Source organism: Pelodiscus sinensis, chromosome 12 (genome assembly GCF_052426305.1).
Source record: "Pelodiscus sinensis isolate ZL-2025 chromosome 12, ASM5242630v1, whole genome shotgun sequence".
NCBI classification, from domain to species: Eukaryota; Metazoa; Chordata; order Testudines; family Trionychidae; genus Pelodiscus; species Pelodiscus sinensis.
In genome coordinates, this window is record NC_143063.1 from 6,911,676 (window position 1) to 6,936,359 (window position 24,684).

Consider the following 24,684-nt stretch of genomic DNA (forward strand, 5'->3'; position numbering starts at 1 on the left):
AAGTGAAGAATTGTTTCTTGGAGAGACAGACAAACATGCTTTTCCCTCCCCCTAGCTGCAGAGGACTCACCCAGAGAGACAAAAGGAGAAAAAGAAAAAACCCAAATTCCTTTGTCCCAGTTTGAAAGTCCCACCTACTGTATATTCCTACTGGTCACTCCACCCCTGGCTAGGTGTAGTAAACTCCTTAATTCCCAGGCTGCTGGCTAACCCTCATAATCATGACAACTTCATCGGGTGCACTTTTTACATGGGTTTATTTAGCACTGGTTCATCACAGTAAAGTTATTTAAACTGCTTCCTAAGGATAGCTGATGCTGTGCTTGCAAGAAAAAGCGATAGCTTGAGAATGGTGCCCCCTGGACTTTGCAATGGCTGGGGGCAGGCACGCTCCACCAGCTGCTTCGCTTCCACGCCCTTGTCTCAGCCCGCGCATGCGCCCTGTGCCCGCTCCCGCCGCCAGCATCCCCCGGCCGAGCGGGCTGTAACTCCTCCCCACAGCCGCAAGCCCAGCAGGCGGGAAGGACCCCGCCCCCCTGGCGTCACGCGCTGCGTGAGCCCCGCCGCGCTCTCTGATTGGCTCCGCCTCGCTCTGCCGGATTGGCGACGGGCTGGCGGGAGGGGGCGTTACCTAGGCGACGGGAGGGCGGGTGTAACGGACTCTTCAGCATCCGCGAGCGGGGCGGGCCCGGCAGCCAGGTACGGGGGCTGCGCGCGGGGGGCTCCTTTGGTGCGAGGCCTGTTCCGCCCCTTCCCCCCTACTGGCAGCAGCGGCGGGGACCGTATCCCGGAGCCCCCCCCCCTCCGCCCTGCCGCGTCCCCCGGGCCCCGCGTGCGAGCAGGCCGCCCCGTTCGCGCGCCCTGGAGCCCCGCGGCCCTGCCCGGGGCCTCGCGCCGGATCGCGGGCAGATCCCGACCGGCCCCGCCTTGTCGCTGACAGGCCCGGCCGGAGGGGCCCTGGGTCCGGTCGTTACGGGCCCTTGTCTCCGGGGGGCTCCGTGTGCGGGGGGGGGGGGGGGGTCGCTGCCCCTTTCCACAGGCAGCGTTTCCCTAGGGCGGGGCCCCTATGGGCTGGAACAGCCTCGGCCTCCTATGAGCAGGGGGCTGCTCCAGACCCACAAGGCCTGCCGGGGGGGGGGGGTTCCAGCCTCGCTGCAGCAGCCCCTGCCCATGGTGGGCCCAGGGTACACTGCAGGCAGGAGCACTCCAGCCCAGCCATGGCAGGTGTGGGGATTAAATGTGACTTTGCTGCCCTAATTCCAGCATGGGCAACATGGACACATTTCTTTGTAGTGCTCTGCAAAGAGAGCAGTTCTCCCCCGCTCAGTTGTCTCTTGGTAATGGGCGATTAGCTCCGTGACTGGCCTCTTCGTTGTTGTTCTTGATGGGCTGGAAATACGCTTTTCTCAATGTTGGTAATAAATCTACAGTCAATATTCCTAATTTCAGATACAGAAATGTTATAGGCATACAAATAGAATATAAACATTCAGATGATCACAAGCTTTCTAGTGGTTGGTTACATGTAATGTTTTGTATCAAGCATATTCAAGTTAAGCATATTCATATTATAAGCATATTTTCATAAAGTGTATGTGACACTGTATTTCATAACCTCAAAGATTTGAGCTGCATGTTTGCTAAAAGTTACATGTTTTAAAAATAAACACATTGCTGGTGTAGAAAATATTTTCATTCTTATCTTTTTTTGGCAACAGGTGACGCAGAAATGATGGAGACTTTAGAAGAAGAAAATTTTGGTGTGTCCATGTAAGTAGTTCCTCTGTAGCCTCCTTTTGGAAAAAGAAAAACAGCCCAAATCTAGAGGAATAGTTCAAAAAATAGGGAAGGTTGTGGTCAGTTTTCCCTGTAAGATGAGGCTTGGGCAGCCACCCAGGAGGGATTCAGGTGCTTCCCAGATGATTAGCAGAGCACCCACTGCTCCCACAGCCAGAAACCTGTGTTTTCTACTGGTGGTGCACTTGCATTGGTGCATGTTAAAAACCTTTGTTCTGCCCATTGATTTAAAAAAATTAGAGGGAACCCTGGTTGTAGCAAATGAAAAATTTACATGCCAATTATATACCTGGCAAAATAGAGGAAATTTGATAAATAAGCCTGGTGTGTTAAACATATGGACATAAAGATTTCACTCCTTTTAGTAAAATTACAAGAAACAACAGCGGGGTTGTAAAAAGTTTCACTTTTTAATCTGGTTCCACCTTGTTTTAATGTTCTTTAAACTAAAGTTGTTGTAATGATTATTTTGTTTCTGTTACTTACATGGTAAGGATTTGAAAACATGTTAAATTTTCCTAAATAAATAAAAATGAAAAGGGGAGAAAACCAAGGATGATGTTAGATCAGTAGTGGGCAACGACATGGTGGCGGTTTGCCAGTGGGCCACCATTGCTATATTTACCTGCACGACCACAGGTACTAGCAATTGCAGCTTCTGTTGGCCATGGATCATCCTGTCTACCCAATGGGAATGGTAGGAAGCGGCACAAACTAGAACACTGCTTTGTGCAGCTCCTATTTTCTGGGAACAGTGATCTACAGCCAACAGGAGCTGCGATCGCAGATACCTACAGCTGTGCAGGTAAATATAGCCATGAGGGTCTCGTGGGAGCTAATCCTGGTGGACCGGATGTGGCCTGCGGGCCATTATTTCCCACTATTGTGTTAGATGATGTAGGTGAGAAGACAGACGCTCATATAAAGAACCGTCAGAACAATGATGCATTGGAGAGGAATATTAACAAGTGAGAGCTGAGGCAATATTGAACTCAAAATTGCTTGAACCTTCCTTTGATACCTAAAAGGATAATAATCCTCCTTGATCATGGTGTACTCCTAGGCATTCCCCTCACTGAAGGGCCAAAATAAACATTGTGGTGCACTTACCTAAATACCTTTGTGGATCTAACTCCCCATTGATTTAAATGGAAGTTAAGAACCTAAATTCCTTTGAGGTTTTGACCCTTTAATTATAGCAATGTGTGTGTCTTCAAAATTTTCCTACTGAGGGAGCGAGCTACCATTTTCTGTATGTCCCTATTCACTGTTGTTGGAAGTTGTATTTGCTTGTGTTCCTTGAAGAGGGAGATGCATGTGGAGATGTATTCTTACACATAACTACAGACTGGTATTAATCGATGTGCGCTGTGGTTGAAATGAGAATATAAAATAAAAAATAGAGATTCTTTTTTCTAACCAAAAGAAAAAATAATATTCTGTTATTTGCTGCTACCATAAATCTAAAACAAATGTTTAAATCAGAGGTGTGGAACCTTTTTTGGATCGGTGGCCTCTGACCCACAAAAAAATCAGTCAAGTGAGAAGTTTAAAACAAAAAAAAAAAGTGAGAAGGGAAAACATCACTAACCTGGCCCCCAACTGAGAAGCATTAAAAGAGAGAGAGACCCTGTCACAACTCCAGGGCTGGAATTCCCCTTGTGCTCCAGCCCTGTGGGGGTGTGGGAGGCTCAGAGTTCCCCACCCATGACCAGATTAACTTCTCTGAGGGCCCAGAGCTAGTAAATGTTGTGGACCCCCTCTAGACTCCAGGATGAGGCCAAAAACAGGAACGAGCTGTGAGGGCGGGGCATAGACAGGAGGTGGGTTGGGAGGTGGGGGGCAGAGTCTGGGAGGGGGAGGGAAGGCGCAGAAGCGAATTGGAAGAGTGGGGCCTGGGTGGGAGGGAGGGTGCAGAGTGGGCTGGGGTTGAGGTATGGGGTTTGGGAGTGAGAGGGCAGGGTATTGGGGTGCTTACCTGGAGCACCTCCCATTTGGCAGGGAAGAACAGGGTTCCATGCCACCCTGCACATGCAGACATCCTCCCCCACTGCTCTCAGTGACTGGGAATTGTGGCTTGGGAACGGCAGGGGAAGCCTGTGGACAAATGCAGGGACAGAGACTTCTCTCAGCCTTAGTGCTTCCACTCCTGCTGCTGTGGGAAGAGGGTGAGCCTCTCTAAGGCTGGATCAAAGTAATCTGGAAGCCAGATCAGGCCCATGAGGTGTAGGTTTCCCATCTCTGAATAAAACTAACAGTTTAAATTCAACAGTTCAAAAAACTATAAAAATGACTGAGCTGTTTCTTCCTGTGTCAGTGTAGAATGGGGGTTGTGTGTGCTTCTTGCTTTTATACACAAGTAGTAATTACCGTTATTGTCTTGAATCATAAATGCTTTAATTACCTGGTGATAAGCTACTCAAGTTGTGGCACTCTGCCCTCTGGTGGTGTATCAGATACTCTGCCATTGGTGTTACCTCAGCAAAGGCATAGCAGATGGTCACTTTGGATCAGTGAAGGAAGGTGGTAGTATGCTAATTCCAAATAATGGAATTACTGGTGGATAAACTTGCTGAACTGTTGCTTAATGGCAATATCATTTTAAAGGAACTTTTGTAAAATTGACAGTTTAAAGCAATGTCCTTCCCATGACAGAGACAGAGAGAAACTTGTTAATATACTAGAGAATTTATTTAAATAGTAGTCCTGTGGCACCTTAGAGACTGACAAAATATATAATATCATGAGCTTTTGTGGGTAAAACCCACTTCTTCGGATGAAATAAATAAAGTTCATCCCTAACAAGTTGGTCCTGACATGCCAATGTCAGGGAGACTTTGGTATCAGTGAACAAATTGCACAATATAACCGTGCCAGAGGGTCCCAGACTTTTGAAATGCTGCTAATGTACTCCATTTAAGGAGTCCATTTGAAAATAAGCATATCTTTGTTATAAAATAACAGAAGACGTGTTTAGATTAACAGATTACAACATTTAGTTCTGACCCCCCAGCATGGTGTACTGCATTAGAGATTTAATAATTCCTATAATTACATCACTTACCTCTGCTATGCTGAGTCTGTGAGTGTATGACTCAGCACTCCAAAGGGTCCTCTATGGGTAGGTTTGAACAGTTCCAGGAGAGCCACAACCACCTTTTATGACTAGATGAGAGGCAGGTACTGAAACTTTGTTGTGACATAAGGTCATAGGATGGAAAATGTGGAGAACTGTTGCTCTAAACAATGATCAGGCAATAAAACGGTAGCAGTTTGCTAGGGTTATCCCCTGGCAGGCCACCGCTGTATTTACCTGCACCTTCACAAGTACCAACAATCACAGTCCCTGTTGGTGCGGCTCACCGTTCCTGGCCATTGGGAGTGGCAGAAAGCAGCACAGATTGGGACACTAGCTCCTACTGGCCAGGAATGGCAATCTGTGGCCAACCATAGCTGCGATTGCCAGAACCTGCAGAGGCACAGGTAAATATAGCAATGGGGACAGACCAGGGGCTAACTCTACCAGACTGGATACCGTGGTATCTGCCCACCTCTGCTCTAAACAAACCTTTTAAACATCATCACAATGTGAATTACACTAAGAAATTACACCACAATGTGAATTACACTAACAAAGCTACCCAGTAACACAATTCTTTTTTTCCCAGTAAGTAACTACCCCGTTAGTGTGCAATAGAGACCTAGTGAGATTATCTGTTACAGGAATAATCTTTTCAGTATATTATTATATAATTATAAGTTTTTTATAATATAAAGTTAGTAGGTAATTCCCTTCTCTGATGTGCAGTCTGGGTTATTGTACTAACTTGTCTTCAGGCTTTCGTTAAAATTTTAATTGTTCCTTTCTTTGTTTTCAGTTCCTCTCCTTCAGATGCAGAATTTGATGCAGTTGTGGGGTATTTAGAAGATATTATAATGGGTAAACTTTTGCACATAGATATGTCTAAAAATGAGACGTACAAATGTTAAGAGGCAAAATAAGGATTAAAGTTCACTGACAGACGTGTGTGAAGAAACAAATGCCTCTGCCTTTTCCATGTGTCCTGTGGTTCAGAGATTTTAATTCCTTGCTTTCATTAGCGCAAAACTTCCATTAAAATATAAAATCTTCAGCAAACTCTTTTGGATTCTGTTTTCCCAACAATATATTCATGGATCTTAATCATGTGTCTTTTCCTCTGTGCACTACTGGGAGACTGGAAACCCTCTCATTGTAGATAAAAGTTGTGGTAAATAAAGATCCTGATAAATCTGATAGAGATCCAAGGTTTTCTACTCTCTGGCCGTCAGTGTCACATGACATCCCAGTTACCCTCTGGATAAACAAACTGGTTTTGTGTGTTTGTGTTGCAAGTAATTTAGGCATACAGCCTAAGATGAAAGGATCTACTGGTGGTAAGAATGCCACGAGCAGTCAACAATTCTATCTTCTGGGTTTGGAAGGATAAAGGATCTAAATCCTCAAATCATACTTTTAAAGAAAGAGGTCATTGTTGAATAAAGAGGATTTACAAGATGCCAGGAGAAAGATGGAGTTCATTGTGTTAATGTGTCATTGATCTCTTCAAGTTAACATCTTCCTCCTTATTCAGATACCTTTCTAAGGGATCATAAAGCTTTTTATTCTCTTCAGTCTTATCTTGTCATATGTGTAGCTGAATCTGGAGAAACGATTACAAATTCACCACTTTTTAGTGGGTTAATTTGTAAAAGAGATTGGAGATTTGTGCACATTTATTTTAACACTGTGTAAGTGTGTATTTGCACCTGCTGTGATATGTTAAGTTCCTCTCCCTGCCCTTTTGCCTTCCTCTAGTTTCACTCATTGGCAACTGAACAATTGTCTTCTAAAAGTTGTAGCTTTCTGAACTCATTTTCAGAGATTATATTCTTCCTACATTGAAAAAAAAATCCATTATCTTTTTAACTGAGAAAAGTATATTTTCTTTTTTTAAAAATAGTTCACTATTTTTAACTCACATACCTGAACAAAAAAAATTCTGATTGTTTGAAAACTAATAACCTTTTTTATTATAAGTAAACGTTAAAGAACTGCCTTACTATTGAGAACATGTGAAAATGTTCATTAGAAAAATATTGTAGATTGTACAAGTTTTGCAGCATTTTGCAAATTCTATTTCCATCATTACATGTACAGAACTTGCAACATAGATCAACACACTGCTATCCTGCTAACTCCAGTTGATTTGGCTGAAGCAGAATTTGAATCTGATGTATTACTTGCTGCAGCACCATCCACTTCTCCTAGCAGTCTCATATATGCTCATGTATAGGTCAGAAATTAAAGCTGGCAGCTAACAGCAGCTGTGCTGTTATTGTGACTAAGTCCATGTGTTCAATAGCAGCTATTAGAACAGAGCATTAGTGAATGTGGTTATTGTCTTGCAGTGAGAGTGGATAAATTGAGCGTAACTATGCAATTTACTTATTGTGGCTCAGATGACGATTTCCAGTTAATACAGAGAAGCTTTATGGAGAAACACTACCAGGAATTTGAGGATACAGAAGAAAACAAACTCATCTACACTTCTATTTTTAATGAATATGTAAGATTTTTTGATGGTTTAAGTCTAAAATATTAGCTGTGGTCTCTCTGAAATGTAGTAATAGCCTGTAAGCAACACAAATATGCTGGAGTTCCAAATTACTTGACTGTTTCACCATGAAAACTTCCACAAGTGTTTGAGAACTGTTTAATTCCTTTTGAATAGAAGGGTGTGTAGGCAGCCAATGTGTGGGATATAGTTGTGTTTATTTTAGTACAATAGAAATTGCCATACTGGATTCAACATCTAGTCCTGTCTCACGTCGCAGGCAGTGCCCAGCCATGGATGCTTCAGAGGAAGGTCAAGAAAGCAAACAGGCAGATTTGGCATTATCTGTCCTCCATGAAGGTTTCATCCTAATCTCTAATAGTGATTCTGAAGCATGGGACTCTCTAGCCCCCGCATTTGGGGCCTGGTTGTAGATAGATACATTATCTGACAATTAAATGAAAAATTATGAGACACATTCTGTATTCTTCCCTAGTGAATTGGTAGAAATTCTGTTGCATAGAGGCCATAAAAAAGTGGGAGGAAAACACTATAATAATGAATAGATTTGTAGTATTTATTCTGCTACTATACAGTATAATTTGAACCCATCATCTTTAAAGGGATACTGTCACATTTACCAGCTATTGTTGTAAATAACACAAAAGATTACTGAGCTTAAAGGAAAATAATGCTTCTGGGGTGGGGGGAGGGTTATTTTTAATATATTTGAAAGCATAATGTAAAATCAGTTTCACAATTTCATCATTGTATGGGTCAAACGAGAGAGAAAACATCTATAAAAAAAGTCAGAAAAAGTGGTTGCAAAACTACAAAAATTGTTTGGAGGAACTCAGTTATCAGTTCCTTAAAATTTATTAACATTAGTTTCAGGTACTGGTTTCAAACAGAGGGGCTGTAACTACATTGGCATGATTTTGCGCAAAAGCATGCTGCCTGTCTACACTGGCGGGGAGTTCTTGCGCAAGAATGCTGATGTTCTACTGTGTGAAATCAGTGTTTCTTGCGCAAGAACTATGATGCTCCCGCTCAGGAAAAAGCCCTCTTGCACAACTGTTCTTGCGCAAGAGGCCAGTGTAGACCGGCAACATGAATTTCTTGCACAAGAAAGCCCGATGGCTAAAATGGCCATCGGAGCTTTCTTGCACAAGAGTGTGTCTACACTGGCACGGATGCTCTTGCACAAATACTTTAATGCAAAAACTCGCGTTAAAAGTATTTGCGCAAAATCTTGCCAATGTAGACATAGCCAGGGAGTTTGCTGCTATAGCCTGTGATTGCAAACACACTTAAGGATTGCTCTTTTGTGGTATTACAAATTATTGGACAAAGCAATGATAATTGAAAGTGCAGACTTTTCCAGCTAATGGGATTTGAGATGCATTTTGCCTAAAGAAGACCCTACGCTTATTAGTAAAGTCAACATGTGGAATTTTTTATCATGTCCTCTCTTTTAGATCTTCTTAGTAGAGAAATACATAGAGGAAAAACTACTTGACAGAATTCCTGGGTTTAGTATGGCTGCTTTTACCATGTCATTACAGTAAGTCTTTGGTTTGGAGTATTTTTCTTATACTTTTGTCTGTATTAACCATTTTGTATCTTGGACCAAAGTAGGATTTGATTTGTTTTTTCCTTTGTGGAAAAAGGTGTTCTGTACTTAAGCTTTCAAAAACAGGCTGGGTTTACCTTTACTCCAGTTCCTATTTTTTAAAAGAATGCAAATAAATGTAAATTTATTTAAAAGAATGTAAATAAATCAGTTATGGTGAAAAATCTCTGTTTGACATTGTCAGAGGGTTACTCTCAACTTAAAATAATTTCTGCTGTTCATATTTATCTTAATTAACTGTGTGGAGAATGAAGTTGTTAAAGGAACATATTTTCTTCTGAATAAGAAAATCAAGTGCTATTAGAAACAAACTCTTGTAAAAAGACTAAAACTGCTTCAAATATTTGAATAAAGCATTGAAAAAACTTGTATGGAGGTGCAGTAGGATGGTTAGACCATCCATCAGTGTAAGGTACTGGGCTTTTCAATAATATTACGAGAATCATAATAGCTTAGAATAAGTCCTATGAAAGTGAATGTGTATTGTTCAATTAAAATGAATAATTTCTTTTTTTTACTAGTGATGCCTGAAATACAGGCAGTCCCCGGGTTACGTACAAGATAGGGACTGTAGGTTTGTTCTTAAGTTGAATCTGTATGTAAGTCGGAACTGGCATCAGCCGCTGCTAAAACTGATCAGTTTCAACCGCGGCTGAATCTGGACGCCAGTTCTGACTTACGTACAGATTCAACTTAAGAAACTCAGGTGTCCCCAACTCAGCTGCTACTGAAACTGATCAGCGGCTGATTCCAGGAACCCCGGGGCAGAGCAACTCTGCCTCGGGCTTCCTGTAGTCAGCCGCTGGTCAGTTTCAGCAGCGGCTGACTTGGGGACGCCTGGGGCAGAGCAGCTGGGGTGCTGCTGGGTTGCTCCAGTAGCGTGGCTCCTCGGTGCTACTGGACCAACCCAGCAGCACCCCAGCTGCTCTGCCTCAGGTGTCCTGATTCAGCCGCTGCTGAAACTGACCAGCAGCGGCTGAATCAGGACTCCTGGGGCAGAGCAGCTGGGGTGCTGCCGGGTTGGTCCGGAGCAGCGCTGCGGGACCAACCCGGCAGCCCCCAGCTGCTCTACCCCAGGGGTAGGCAAGAAAAGCCTGGTCTGCGGGGGGAGAGGAGGGCGCACTAGCTGCACCCCCCCCAGCAGACCAGGGAGACGGGGGTGGGGACGCCCAAGTCCTCCACGGCTTTGCTGGTCTGCTGACCTGGGAGACGCGGAGCAAAGCCGCAGAGCACGCGGGCAGCAGGACAGTCCAGGCGCTCCGCGCTGTCCCACTGCTGGCGTGCTCCGAGGCTTTGCTCCCCATCTCCCTGGTCTGCTGGTCAGACCAGGAAGACGGGGAGCAAAGCCTTGGAGCACTCCCGCAGCGGGACAGCCCAGGCGCGCCTGGGCTGCCCTGCAGCCCCAACCCCTCCGCGGCTTTGCAAAGCCGCGGGGGAAGCCGGCGGCGGGCGTACTCCAAGGCTTTGCTCCCCGTCTCCCTGCAGCCCCAGCCCCTCCACGGCTTTGCTCCGCGTCTTCCTGGTCTGCAGACCAGGGAGACACGGAGCAGCTTTTCTCGCCCTGGAGTACACGGGCGGCGGGACCACGAGGTCCCGCAGTCCGTGTCCTCAGGGGCGAGAAAAGCTGCGTTCGTAACTGTGGATCCGACATAAGTCGGATCCGTGTAAGTCGGGGACTGCCTGTAATTAAAAGCAAAAGGACTAAACCTGTAAGATTTTTCACTAGGGTTTGATTTTTGTATTTCTCATGTTTTGGGCAATGAAAATGTAGATGTCAAGTTTTACTGCTCTTAAGTTACCAATCTTTCACTTTCTGATTTATGTCAATTGACGCATTACTCATTTGTAGATTTAGATATCACAGGGATAGATAGAACTATATTACAAACACTACAAAGGATTGTTTATTTGTTTAATAAAGTTGTTTTTCATTAGAATTTTAAATACCTTCCTCCTGGTCTTGTTTAAATCTTGATTTTTTTACAACCTACATTATGTAGTAAATTTGACCTCTAAGTGCCTTTAAAATCTGACGCTATGTCTCTCAATTATGTTAAACCTATAAATCTCTTGCTTTACAGACAGCACAAAGATGAGATGGCAGGTGATATATTTGATATGCTTCTGACATTTACTGATTTTCTGGCATTCAAAGAAATGTTCTTGGATTACAGAGCTGTAAGTATTTTGAATTGTTTTGTTTTAACTAGCACAGATGTAACTGCTCTTGTATGGTTCTTGCATTATGGTTCTTGCTCTTGTATGGTTCACTGCCTTCAATGTTAGCTTGTTGAGAGACAGCATTCATTCAAGAGATGCAGGATGGAAAGGCAAATAACCTTTGTGGTATAGCTGATGAATGGGCTGGAAAAGCAGGTCTGGTAACTCTTGCATAAAACCTGTATGGCTACCTCATGAAATTCCTCAGTAATGCCCATTTCTGCATCTTTGAATGCAGAATCCGCCTTTCATTGTTTGAGGTTTTTGTGGTGATTATATTGAGGTTTCCCTTTCTCTCCAGGCCGCCTGATTCTGGGGTTTTTCTTGCCCTTTTTTACATTCCTTCCCACAAGGCCTCCTGACTGGGTTTCTTTCCTGGGGTCACACCAGCAGAGAGCACGCTGATTTCAGCTGTGCTTAAGTCTACTCTCAGCTGGAAGAACATCAGTCAATAACAGCAGCTGTCCCACAAGCCCTGGCTAAAAGGATTTAGTTGGGATTGATCCTGCTTTTGGCAGGAAGCTGGACTCGATGGCTCCTGAGGTCTCTTCCAGCCCTAGGATTTTATGCTTCTATGGTTAGTTTCTGGATTCATCCACAAATAAGGGAGAAAAGGGAGGCTTCGTTATAGATTGTACAGATCCCAGACACCAGCTGTGTGTGCTTGTGAAATTGTGCTGCAAGGCGCAGTGCTTTATTTGGCTTAGTAAGCAGAATAACTAACAACACCAATTATGACATGCCTGCTTAAGATTGAAAGCCTGCTTGTTTTGAAACTCCTGAGCTGAGGGTTTGTTTTTACCCCACTTTTTAGGAAAAAGAAGGTCGAGGTCTGGATTTAAGCAGTGGGTTAGTGGTGACATCTTTAAGCAAGTCCTCAATATCTTCTCAGAACAGTTTGCGACACTAGTTCATAGCTGCAGATGAGTGCGGCTTCTTTCATTTGGACATTCCAAACACTATGGAGGATTCCAGCGGTAATGGAAGCTGATTGCCTCTCTACATCTCACTAGGCCTGATCGTCTAAGCTGCTCTTGTGAATTACTGTTGTTATTCAGTGACCATACAAGAAAATAACTCCAGCCCTTCCAGAATAACTGACTTCAAGACGTTGATAATATATATGCACAAACCAACATGGATTCTGTACCAAGGAGTTCAGCAAATGGGACTGCATATGTGTTTCCTATTGGTGAAAACTACAACCCAGATAGCTCTCTCCAGTAATGTAAATTTTAAAAAAACAACAACCCAAACTTGAAAGACTGTACTAACATGGATGATCATTTAACCTTTTTTGAATAGGATGGTTACAACTTCACCACCTCTGACTTCTCACACTCGCAATACCTTTCATTTTTTGGAAAATATCTTTTCACTGTGATGAGAAATGAAGCATTTCTGTGGAATATATTGTGACATATGTAGAATATATTTTGTACATATTGAGAGTGTCTCTGTTTTGTGGTAATTGTTGGGGGAACGGGAGAGGGTCCACCCATGGGTAGATACAGTTTCACTCATGAACTCACAGAGCTCTGATCATCAGCTTTGCTTGTAGGCACCAACTAAAGTAAAAAACCACCATGTCTGTAAAACATAAGCTTTGCTTACACAAAGACTGGTTCTTACCTTGTTTTTTCCACTGCGATGCTGCATGGGTGCTGCCAGCATATAAGATGTAGTGTAGATTAAGCTCAAGAATTACCACCACCAAATCATCAAACCCCCTAGCTGATGTGCTGATTAAAGTCTTTTTCCCAGTGTATACTGAAGCTTTCACCGTTATTTGCAGCTGCACTGATACTGAAAAACTGATGAGAAATTTGCTAGTAGAGATGCACTCATTAATTCTCTACAGTAGACTTCTTTACAAAACCACCCACTCTTGCACCACTGTGGATGCTGCTACACTGGCCAGTAGTAACCAGGGACGTGCCAATGTAGTCAGAGCTCAGAGCCTGGTGTTTTTAGCCCTATGTTGTCTATCTTCTGCGAGCAGTAAGCAAAAATCCCACCACTGGCACGAGTGGAGCCATGCTACTAGGAGACTTCCAGCAAGAGCGTAGTGTAGACAGACCAAAGGTATTGCAGATCCATGTTGTTATAACATGTTAGTGTTTTGGCAGTGCAAATGGAAAACTTGTTAATCTGTGTGAAATCCTGGCTGTATTAAAATGTATGGGAGTTTTGCCATTGATTTCAAATGGGCTGGAATTTCACCCTGAAGCTAAAACACAGTTTTCTAACATGGTTGCAAAAAATTCCCACCCACATAAGCAAGTATAAGCCATGTTTGTATTTAATATAATCTGGACACAAGGCTTTTTAACTCCTCTCATTTCATAGAGTAGACACTGACTTTCAGTATTATGGAACAGCTGTAGTATCCTAGTGTCTTAGCCTGTCCTAACCCTAGAAATAAGGTAGTAAGTAACTTCATTGAACTTAAATTTCCAGTATGTTTTTATAAGTCCGCAGTTTAGCTGCTGGAGATGTCCTAGTATTTCTGTTAAAAACCTCCCACACATTCACTTTCTAAAACATTCCCCTTCAGGGTTTTGTAACTCTTCCAATAAGCTATTTACCAATCTCAGAGTCCACACCCTGAAGCAATCTTAAAATCACAAGAGGGATCCTTTGTTGTTTTTGCAACCCTATAGCTTTTACTTACAAATCCCTGCGAATACACAGTAGAGGAGGAACTGTATTCTCCCACATGCTGCTTTTGAATGCTTTTTGATTGAAAGTAATTCTATTGGCTTTTTACTTTATTGAACATCAGACAAGCTAAATTTAATTCTCTTTGCAATGAAATGCTCGACTGAATCACTTTTTTATCCTGTGCTAGTGTAACGTGGGCATTGCTTAAGTATATTAGTTACAGTATAATAGTTTTAAAGTAAATTCCTAATCCTGCAGACAGGACCCTGTCATAAAGCTCAATTTGAACTGAAGTAAGTGGGACTGAATGGAGGCATGGTGTCTGCCCACATAGATCCAGTTACAGGACCTGAGTCTTAAGCCATGGAGGCAGAATATCATCTGGTGTATATTGTCACGGCTCCATTGATAATAGAGATGGTTTACACCAGGTGATGCTCTATCCTCAGAAGCTATCTGAGTTTCCCATTTGGTTTCAAGGCTTGGCCTGCCATCTCTGCCATGTAAAGATCATTGTTTCCAAGAGGGATGTAATCTACCATTCAGGAGCTTTGGGAAGAGAAGATGAGAGGTTCTCTAGATTAGCCAATCAGACTGTTAGGTTAAATGTTTGATCCCGGCTAAATGCAGTTCCCCCAGCTGTCTTAAGAACCTCTTGGAGGAACTCCTGGGAAAGCTCGTACAGTCACGAAAGAAAATACCTGGTGTCTAAATGCAGTGCTTCTAAGAGATTTGAATCGGACTATTCTTTTTATTTCAGTGCGTGGGCTAGAATTCTTTGGTCTGTTACCTTTGTACTTGTGTGCATTCTATCGAAATTGGTTTTGTACTGGGAATAGAAAAAGAATCATTTAAAAAAAACATACTGAACCATTTTTAGCAATTCGTTTTTCAGTGTTGAATTGAAATTGATTAAAGTTACAAATGTGAATGCTCTTGTGTAGTTGAACTCTGGGGATGGGGGCGAAATAATTTATTCCTTTTTTGTTACCACTTCTCAGGTTATACATCCTTTGCAGTGTTGGAAATGATTGTCTCAAAATAATTCTCTTCCAAGTATAGTATTTTATATCTTGATTACTTGTAAATTCAGCGCTTGTAAGGTACAGGTTAGGGTAGAGCTTGTCTGGATGTGGAAATCTATAAGTGTTCCCTGTAGGCCAGTGGTTCCCAAACTTTTCGGCATCACGCCCCCTTTTTGATTTTTGAGAAACCCTCACGCCCTCCCCCCTCAAAATAGCAGCAAAACTTGGGGGAGGGGTGGGTGTGTGGGGTGGGGGGGTGGGGCTGGGTTGCCTCATGCTCCCCCTGGAATTTCTTCATGCCCTCAGTTTGGGAACCCATGCTGTAGGCCAAAATAGCTAAATTCACTGCAACACAACTTGTGTGGGCTTTCTTTGTCACCTTTCTGGTATTGTCTGTACATTTCATAATACTCTTTAGTCTCACCACTGGAAAAACTAATGTTTAAGACTCCAATTTATGTAGAAAACTATGGCTGTAGGCACAAGGGCAGATTAGTCTATACATATTAAATGTGTAAGATATAACTCTATTGATTTAAACAGTCTTTGTGTGGTAACAAATGTTGAGCTAACCCCCTATGGTGACGTTTAGCATGCTTGGGATCCAAGCTTTTTTTTTTATAATTCAGCTGTTACATGCCAATGGGATTGGGAATCTATTTCAGTGGAAGTACCCCACAGACTTGGGGAGGGGGTGGTACCATTGAGACCTAATACTTTTTTTTTACGCTCCCCATTCCCATGAGTACAATTTCCGCCCACTGCATTTGCCCGTTTCTGCCCTGCATGTTTCCTTCGCTCCAGTATCTTCATTATTGTCCACCTCTACAACATTCATGTTACCTGATTCTTGGATTTTTTCCCCTCCACGTAGAGCTTTAAAAAAAAAAATCAAATTTCTACATACAAATGCAATATCTATGTCTGAGTCTGATTTACTTTTCAGGGTTTAATATTTTTCCTCAAACAAATACATAGAATTATTTGTCTCCAAGAGATTTTATCCTTTTTTTTTTTTTTTTTTTAAAGGGGGCTTTTGGTATTATCCTGCAACTTGCAATCAGTTTAGAGCTAGAGTCAACTGCATAGAGAAGAATGACAGGGCTTGGTCTAAACAGGCAGGAGAAAAATGTTTAACTATTTCCCCTGTAAGTGAGAAAGTAGCCCAAACTATAGGCTTTAAAAAAATCCTGAACAGGCAAACTATGTCAAAGGAAAACCAGGTTGGTTACCAGTGCAGTTTTCAGGATTTCCTTCCCTCCCACCTCCACAGCTCCCTTAAATATCATAAGTTGGACTTGAGTAACCATGTCACCTGCGGATATTAAGTCAATGGAATTACTTCAGTTTTCCCCAGCTGGGGCTGTGGTTCCATCTCGTCATTGCCAGATCAACCACAGTGTTATCTTTTTTTGGAGATCACCTGCAGCCTTAATGATCTGATTCTTCTCCCTCGTTCCATGGGACCAGGATTTCACCCAAATATTGAAGTCAATAGCAAAATTCCTACTGACTTCTCTGTCTTAAAGTACAAAGCATGACAAACCTTTGGCTTCACCCTACATTTAAATAGTAAAGAAGAACTGGACAAACCCAATACATTTGGTAGCTGTACATTTGAGACCAGATTCTGGGCAGATGCAGGATGGTCTTTGTGTCCTGTGATCTACAGGAGGTCAACAAGACGATCTACAGGGCCCTCACAGTGAGTACTGCTTTACTGTGCAAGTGAAATCACTTTGCTTTCCATCTCGCTACAAGTTTTACCTCACAGTGGCTTTTTCAGGAGAGAAGCAAGTTTCCACTAAACTTCCTTGACAAACAGCTGGATTTAGAAAGATTTATTTTAAAACATAACTTGTACTTCAAATTTTAGAAATCAATAAAACAGTTGCAGTCTCATACCATTATCTAGCTTCCATTCCCACAGCTCTGCCACCACTCCGCCCAAAGGGTTAATTTTACATTATTTCCACATTAGAGTTGCAGGTGGCTAGGGGAGCGTTTGGTTTGCTTTTTAGTGAATTTGCTGCCAGTGAACTGTGCTGGATTGGCCAGCCCTGGTGACTGAAGTCCTCTGCACAGCAGAACTGCCTCCCCATAGGCAGGCCAAGGATACACTTCCCCTAAGCTACTTTGACATGAAGAGACTAATTCCAGGGACTTCAGTTTCCCAAGTTAGACTTTCACCATTCAAGGATGCCAACTGAGGTGAGGTTTGTGCTGGGGGTACTTTTCCACAGTAAGACTGATTAACAGACCATGTGTCAGCCCCCATGTAGGCCACCAAACAGCTGTTGGCCAGTAATCATTTTCAGCCAGTACTGACCTACATTGATCTGAGTGAGAGGCCCCTTCCCTCAATACACATCCACTGAGCCCTCTCACCCGATCCATTAGCTTTAAGCTGACTTCAAGAGACCCAGTGTTTGGGGTGGTTAGTTGGTCACTTGACTGGTAGCTGCATTGCTGCCAAATCCTTTCCATTCCTGGAAGCTGAGGAAAGCGCTTGCCCCATAGGCTATCATCACAATGCAGGCAAAGAACTGAAAGAGAGCAACACAACAACGCTCTGTTAGTTTATCTGCAGCAGAGTATTATTAATGCTTGATGCTAGCACTGCCCAGCACAGTGCTCAAAGAACCCCTGGCCCTCATTTAGCTAGCAGAGCAGCAGCTGCCTGGTGTGATGGATGCCCAGTCTCGTGCAAGTCCAGAAATTGCCGAGGCAAGAAAGGCAGATATCCCTGTCTCCACCACTGCCTCGTTACAGGAGCTCAGGCGAGTTACTTTACGCGGTGCCCGCTAGGGCTGTAAAATCCCATTTAGTTAGTTAACTGGGTAAACATTGAATTTAAGCAGTTAACTGATTAAATGGGAAGATACAGTCTAGCCCACTGGGCTGGAACGCCCTCCCGCCCCCACCCACTATGGCTGGGCTACAGCAGCGTCAGTGTCACCTAAGGGAGTCACTGAGGCGCAATCCTTTCCTGTTCATGAAGTGTGGGGAGCCATGTGGCTTAAACATGCACAGAATTTCACAATGCAAAAACTCCTTTCAGAGAGACGGAACCTGTCCCCCTCTACCAGACTTCATCTAGTAGCACCACCGACATGTGCAGCACAGGTGAGAAACAGGAGCCACAAAGTGTGTCTGAAAGCTGCTTATTTTGATCCTGGATCTGCATGGGGTCCAGTAATGAGAATTAGGCACCTAAATGCCTTTGAGACTCTGGGCCAAAGTTCCAAAAAAACAAGAGACCCCCCTTGAGAAATGGCCACTCCTGGAGCTGAGATTCCTAGCTGGGTGGGGCTCAACAGCCTCTCTGAAGAGTCCCTTGGGGCATCCATCTACCATGCTATAACAGAGTGGTTTAAACCCTTTAATAACACCACACACCATGGCCATGGAGCGTTCTACCAGCCTTTGCTGGCCATAGCAATGAGACCTATCAGAAGTGGGAGGGTGGTCTTTTCCCAAGGTGGGACTCTAAGCTACACAGTTGTGTTACCTAGGCTCTTTCCTAAGCTGCAGCATGATTTTCAATCTGTTTTGGCCTCACTCGTGCTAAGGAACCCATTTTTTTCCAGGTGTAAGATGAGAGAGAAAAAAGATTGGAAGTTATGGGAGAAATAGGGATGTGAGGCCTGAGAAGAGGAGCAGCATGGTAGGTGGCCAGCTTGGCTTAGCAGTGAAATCCTTAGTGAGCATAAACAAATAAGGAAGCTGACAAGAAGTGGACACTTGGACAGATGACCAGGAAGGAGGATAAATATATCACTCGAGCATGCCAGGGTGTAATCAAGAAGGCCAAAGTGCAATTGGAATTGCAGCCAGCAAGGGATGTGACGGGTAACAAGAAAGGTTTCTACAGGCACGGTAGCAATAAGAGGGTGATCAGGAAGGATGTAGGACCCTTACTGGAGAAGGGTAGCCTAGTGACAGATGATGTGGGAAAAGCTGAAGTACTCAATGCTTTTTTTGCCTCTGTTTTTGCAGACACGGGCAGCTCCCAGACTACTGCACTAGGCAACACAGTATGGAAAGGAGGAGAGAAGCCCTCGGCAGAGAAAGAAGAGGTTAAGAACTATTTAGAAAAATTGGACATACAATAGATCTGGCGCCATGGATTTATGTACTCAAGGGTGCTGAGGGAGTTGGCTGATGTGATTGCAAAGCTATTGGCCATTATCTTTGGAAACTCATGGGCTGTGTCTAGACTGGCCAGTTATTCCGGAAAATCAGCTGCTTTTCCGGAAAAACTTGCCAGCTGTCTACACTGGCCGCTTGAATTTCTGCAAAAGCACTGACTTCCTACTGTCTGAAATCAGTGCTTCTTGTGGAAATACTATTCTGCTCCCGTTCAGGCAAAAAGGCCAGTGTAGACAGCTCAGATTTGTTTTGTGCAAAAAAGCCCCACTCGCGAAAATGGCGATCGGGGCTTTTTTGCAGAAAAGCGCGTCTAGATTGGCACAGATGCTTTCCGCAAAGAGTGCTTTTGTGGAAAAGCGTCCGTGCCAATCTAGACACTCTGTTCCGAAAATGCTTTTAACAGAAAACTTCCGTTAAAAGCATTTCTGGAAAATCATGCCAGTCTAGACGCAGCCACGGAGATCAGGGAGATCCCGGATGACTGGAAAAAGGCAAATGTAGTGCCCATCTTTAAAAAAAAAAAAAAAAAAAAAAAAGGGAAGAAGGACAATCCAGGGAACTACAGACCAGTCAGGCTTACCTCAGTCCCAGGAAAAATCCTGGAGGGGATCCTCAAGGAATCCATTTTGAAGCAGTTGGAAGAGGGGATAGTGATCAGCAATAGTCAACATGGATTCACCAAGGGCAAGTTATGCCTGACCAACCTGGTTAGCTCCTATGACAAGGTAACTGGCTCTGTGGACATGAGGAAATTAGTGGATGTGCTAAACCTTGACTTTAGCAAAACTTTTGATAAAGTCTCCCACAATATTCTTGCCAGCAAGTTAAGAGAGTATGGATAGAAAGCTGGCTAGGTTGTTGGGCCCAATGGGTAGTGATCAACAGTTCAATGTCAGGTTAGCGGTTGGTTTCAAGTGGAATGCCATAAGGATCGGTTCTAGGGCCAGTTTTGTTCAACATCTTTATTAATAACCTTGATGAGGAGATGGATTGCACCCTCAGCAAGTTTGCAGATGACAATAAGTTAGGGGGAGAGGTAGATACTTTGGAGAGTAGGGACAGGGTCCAGAGTGAATTGGAGAACTGGGCCAAAAGAAATCTGTTGAGGTTCAACAAGGACACGTACACAGTCCAGCACTTGGGACGGAAGAATCCCAAGCATTGTTACAGGCTGGGGACCGACTGGCTAGGCAGCAGTTTGGCAGAAAAGGACCCGGGGATTACAGTGGATGTAAAGCTGGATATGAGCCAACAGTGTGCCCTTGTAGCCACGAAGGCTAATGGCATATTAGGTTGCATTAGGAGGAGCATTGCCAGCAGATCTAGAGATGTCATTATTCCCCTTTATTCAGCACTGGTGAGGCCACATCTGGAGTATTGCGTCCAGTTCTGGGGGCCCCACTACAGAAAGGATGTGATTGCACTGGAAAAGGTCCTGCGGAGGGCAAGAAAAATGATTAGGGGACTGGAGCACATGACCTATGAGGAGAGGCTGAGGGATTTGGGTCTGTTTAGTCTACAGAAGGGAAGAGTGAGGGGGGATTTGATAGCAGCCTTCAACTACCTGAGGGGAGGTTCCAAGGAGGATGGAGAGAGGCTGTTCTCAGTGGCGATGGATGGCAAAACAAGGAGCAATGGTCTCAAGTTACAGTGGGGGAGGTCTAGGTTGGATATTAGGAGGGTGAAACTATTTCCCTAGTAGGGTGGTGAAGCACTGGGATGGGTTCCCTAGGGAGGGGGTGGAATCTCCATCCCTAGAGGTGTTTAAGTTCTGGCTTGACAAAGTCCTGGCTGGGTTGATTCACTTGGGGCTGGTTCTGCTTTGGGCAGGGGGCTGGACTTGATGACTCCTGAGGTCTCTGCCAGCCCTAGGATTCTTTGGCAGGCCAAATGCACCGCACTTGTAGCTGGGTGATCCAGCCAAAGAGGCAAGCTGTACCGGGCTTGGCAGACAGGTATGTTGCAGTTGCGCCTGCGTGATGAGCTAAGTATGGTCCAAGCATGAGACCATTGGGTTGCTGCCCTGGAGAGCTTAGTCTTCAAGACAAAGAGCTAAAGGATGTGGGAAAGGGAAACCTGTAGCACCATCATGGGCGGGAGGAAGGGGGATGATTAGTAGCTTTGTCTGGATTTTATTGTACATTTTGCATGGACCTCAGCTGTTCTGCCACTGAACCATCATTAGCTGGCTGATTTCTTGTAGGCATCACAGCAGAAGTTGGGCTTGAGCAGGAATTTGCAAGAGACCAGTGATCTGGTGCGCGTGGGCAGGAGAATGCTGAACAGCACGGAGGCAGCCATGGGAGAATGGGACGAACGGCAAGGAGGCTGGCATTTTGAAAGGCAGTGGGCATGGTGCTGCACAGCAGGGGGAAGCTGTGTTTGGCCAGCAGGTGGATGGAGACGATCCTGGCAGAGTACAAGGAGAGGCAAGCAAAGCGAGATGCCAAAGAGCCAGGGAGAGGCTCACCTGGGTGTGCTGTGTGGAAGCTGCAAGCCCTGAGATGCCACTGACGTGGAATTGAAGGGAAGGTGGTGCCGTGGTAAGAGGAGGTCAGCTGATGGCAGGGCTCCCTGTCCCCAGCACAGACCCGTGTTGCCAGCAGCCCTGCTCTGAGGCAGCGCACCTCGCTGGACAGGTGCTAACAGCTTCCCTGGTCAGTGTGGATGGGGTTTTACACTGACTGCTCTCTTTTGCCTTGGGTCTGCACCTTGAAACCAGAGATCCTCTGTCCCAGAGAGCCAAGTGTTTTGGCCACAGACTGAAGGGAACACACCAGCCAGGAAGCACATCACTGTCCTCTCCAGCTGGGTCGCTTTCACTCATCTTACAGGCTCACTGCTTTTCCTGCTTGCTTTGGCGCTCAGGTGGAAAGAGAGTCATTAGGTGTCTAGGGCCAGTGAAATCTACGTAAGGCAGCTTGCATCCACCCGACTGTGTCTACATTACAGCGTTGCGTGCGACTGACATGGGCTGGAATTCCACCTCCACAAGAAACAGGTGGATGTAATTAGGGCAATGCAGTGTCCCCAGCGCCGAGCAGTCGGGGCCCAGCTGAGAGCACCCCACACTGACCCTCTGCTGCCAGTGGGAGCACTCCTGATAAAGACGCGCTCCACTGGCAGAAGGACTGTGTGGACATGAAAAAACACAGCAACGGCAGCAGCGACTGTAAGTCGACCCAATGGCGGTTGAATTAATTGTGCAGCAGATACAAGGCTTAGGCGAAGGATCCCCTAGCAGAGACAATATGAAAAACAGGGGACCCCGCATGTTCTGTACTTACTGATGCAGCAGCTCTTTTATTGTAGTCCCCAGAATTCCTGTCTGATGAAGGCTGAACGGCGGCAGAGCAGGTAATAAAAGCAGTCACATACAGGACAGTTGCAGCTGCGTTGAAGATCACTAACTACGGAAAGAAAAAGAGGTTTTATACAAAAGCACCAATCTACTTCCTTTTCTTCCTGAGTCTTGGCTCTGCTCCTAGCTGTAGTATCCCGAGAGTTTTGCAAAGATCTTAGGTTGGACAAGCCCATTCTCAAAGAGATGGGCAAGGCCAGGTTTCCCCACGACTCTACTGAGATTTTGATGACGCTCTCGGAGCTCTGTGTAGCAGCTGGCAGAAGCATAATGCAGCTCCGTTTTGCCTGAGCTGACGAGACTATTATCGTGTTACAGAGTCATACTACAAGCTGGTGACGTTCATGGCTATGCTGCAAACACTATAGGCTCCAACTTGTGGGATTTTTTAGATCCATGGTTGGGGTCTTTTGCTTTGCCTTCTAGCTTTTGAGCCCTTGGAGAGCACATTTTTCACCCTTTTTCCTGAAACCATGAGAGCTAGAAACTCACTTAAAAAAAATCTCAAAATATCCCCATATTTACATGCAAGTTCTTAAAGGGAAAACAAATACTGCAAGAGGTAGCAGCTGCCTGAGCTTTTTACATATGTTTAATCAGATACATTTAAAAATAACTTATTGTTAAACTGGTACCTCTCTGCAGGTAGTAAGCTAACAGATTCTTTCTGTAGTTCTTCTTCCCAGAACACTGGCCCCAAAATGTTTCTAGTCCTTCTGCATGTGAAATGTCTAATACTGCCTGCACTGTCCTCAGACTGAGTTTGCACTCAGACTGAAACAGCGATAAAAAGAGGCAAGCTTCCTCTGGGCATCTCAATTGGATGTCTACTTTTAATTATCAACACTTCAGCTGCTTCACTTCTGATAGCCACACCAGAAACCCCCCTTGTGCATGGGGAAGGACACAGAAGCAGCATTACATTCTGAACAGGCCTATTATGCCTAGGTGTTCTTGTGATGGTCTAAATATCTGAAGTGTGGAGCTTTCCTTGAGCCCGAGGTGTCAGGTGTGTTATGCACAAATCGATTGCTGCATTCAAATGCATCCTTTGCTTGTGCTCAGTGCTGAGTTGCAATAACAAGTAAAGCGTGGCCTATATCCTCATGTCAGAAGTGTCTGAAAACTTGGTTGTAGGGTTAAAGTGATGTTTCTAATCAGGTCTGGATTTTTGCAGGGGGATCTGTGGAATCCCAGACATAATGCAGCTTTCGGGGAGTCTTAAAAGTCCCGTGACTCAGCAGCATACAGAAGAAAACTAAAGAGCTAGTGAAGGGAGAATATTTGTGAACATGACGAATGTCAGGCACAAACAGAGCCACTTTGGAGTAAGTAGTGACTACGCCGGTGGATAACTAACAGGGCAGCGTATCTTTCCCACTTTGGTCATGGAGTGGGTGCAGTAACAAATGGGGTTTGTTAAAAGAAGGAATTCTGGGAACTGCACTGGAAATAAAACCCCCTAATGCTGCCCATGGAATCAGCCTGAGCTTCGAAGACAGGAGCACTCCATGCAGCCTTATATGGGCCAGACTAGTTCGTTCCCAGGCTTTGAGCTAAATGGCCCAGCCCTTTTTGTACTATTGCCTGGACATGTTACTTTGTTATTCTGGGACCCTGTCCTGCATTCCTTGTATCATCAGAACTCCCACGCCAGTTCAATGTGGTTGCGTTTAGGCACCTCCCATGGGCGCTCAGCCAAAACCGACTGGGGTGGAATTTCTGCTTCTTCCCACTGGGACACCCAAAGACCTGGCTATGGGGGAGTCACCTTCCTACCCACGCCTACTGGCTGAGTTCAGAGTTCCCCGTGGCCATGCCCCCTGCTCTGCTATTCTGTTGCCCTGGGGTCTGCCTCTCTCCTTTGGGTAGCAGGTGGCTGCTTTGCAGAGCAGGCTCTGATGCCTCCCCTGTCATTCCCAGCTTGGTGGCTCTTGGTAGTAGCCATACAGGGCCTGACCCCCACCTGCTCTGAGCAGTGTAATCGGGCTGTGGGGAGTGGAGCTGGACTGGACTCAGATGTTTTGTGATCTAGGCTCCCTTCTAGGGTTGCCAGATGGTTTAACTAAAAATACTGAACACCACCCCTCCATCCCCCACCCCAAAAAACCCACTGGGGAAAAAATTCTGTTAAGCAATAAAAATAAAACAGAATGGCCCCTTTAAGAAAAGCTTTTTGCCAGCTGCCATCTTGTTTTCCTGATCAAGCCAGAAGACAGCTTCCCTGCAGAACCAGGTAAGCGGGTGGTCCGGGGG

The 24,684-nt window shown here is 44.8% G+C and overlaps 2 protein-coding genes across 4 annotated transcripts in view; one reads left to right on the forward strand and one right to left on the reverse strand.

Annotated features, from left to right (window-relative positions):
• Positions 1–603: 603 nt before the first annotated feature.
• Positions 604–14,821, forward strand: ARL2BP (ARF like GTPase 2 binding protein). Of its 2 annotated transcripts, none has more exons than XM_075940383.2 (7): positions 604–699; positions 1,719–1,770; positions 5,676–5,737; positions 7,228–7,385; positions 8,852–8,937; positions 11,088–11,184; positions 12,041–14,821. In XM_075940383.2, exons 2-7 carry the CDS (start codon positions 1,730–1,732, stop codon positions 12,134–12,136), a joined length of 540 nt encoding a protein of 179 aa, XP_075796498.2. In that variant the 5' UTR covers positions 604–699; positions 1,719–1,729; the 3' UTR covers positions 12,137–14,821. The 2 variants fall into 2 exon arrangements, with proteins under 2 accessions (XP_075796498.2, XP_075796496.1); XM_075940381.2 differs by having other exon boundaries at positions 606–699; positions 7,279–7,385.
• A 1,920-nt stretch (positions 14,822–16,741) lies between these two features.
• PLLP (plasmolipin) overlaps positions 16,742–24,684 on the reverse strand; it is a 35,356-nt gene continuing 27,413 nt past the window's right edge. For both annotated transcript variants that reach the window (XM_025186386.3, XM_075940380.2), the window contains exons 3-4: positions 22,355–22,477; positions 16,742–17,461 (exon numbers count right to left, since the gene is read on the reverse strand). In XM_025186386.3, the coding sequence (XP_025042171.2) occupies positions 17,354–17,461; positions 22,355–22,477 (231 nt within the window). In that variant the 3' untranslated portion in view covers positions 16,742–17,353. The remainder of the gene's footprint in view (positions 17,462–22,354; positions 22,478–24,684) is intronic.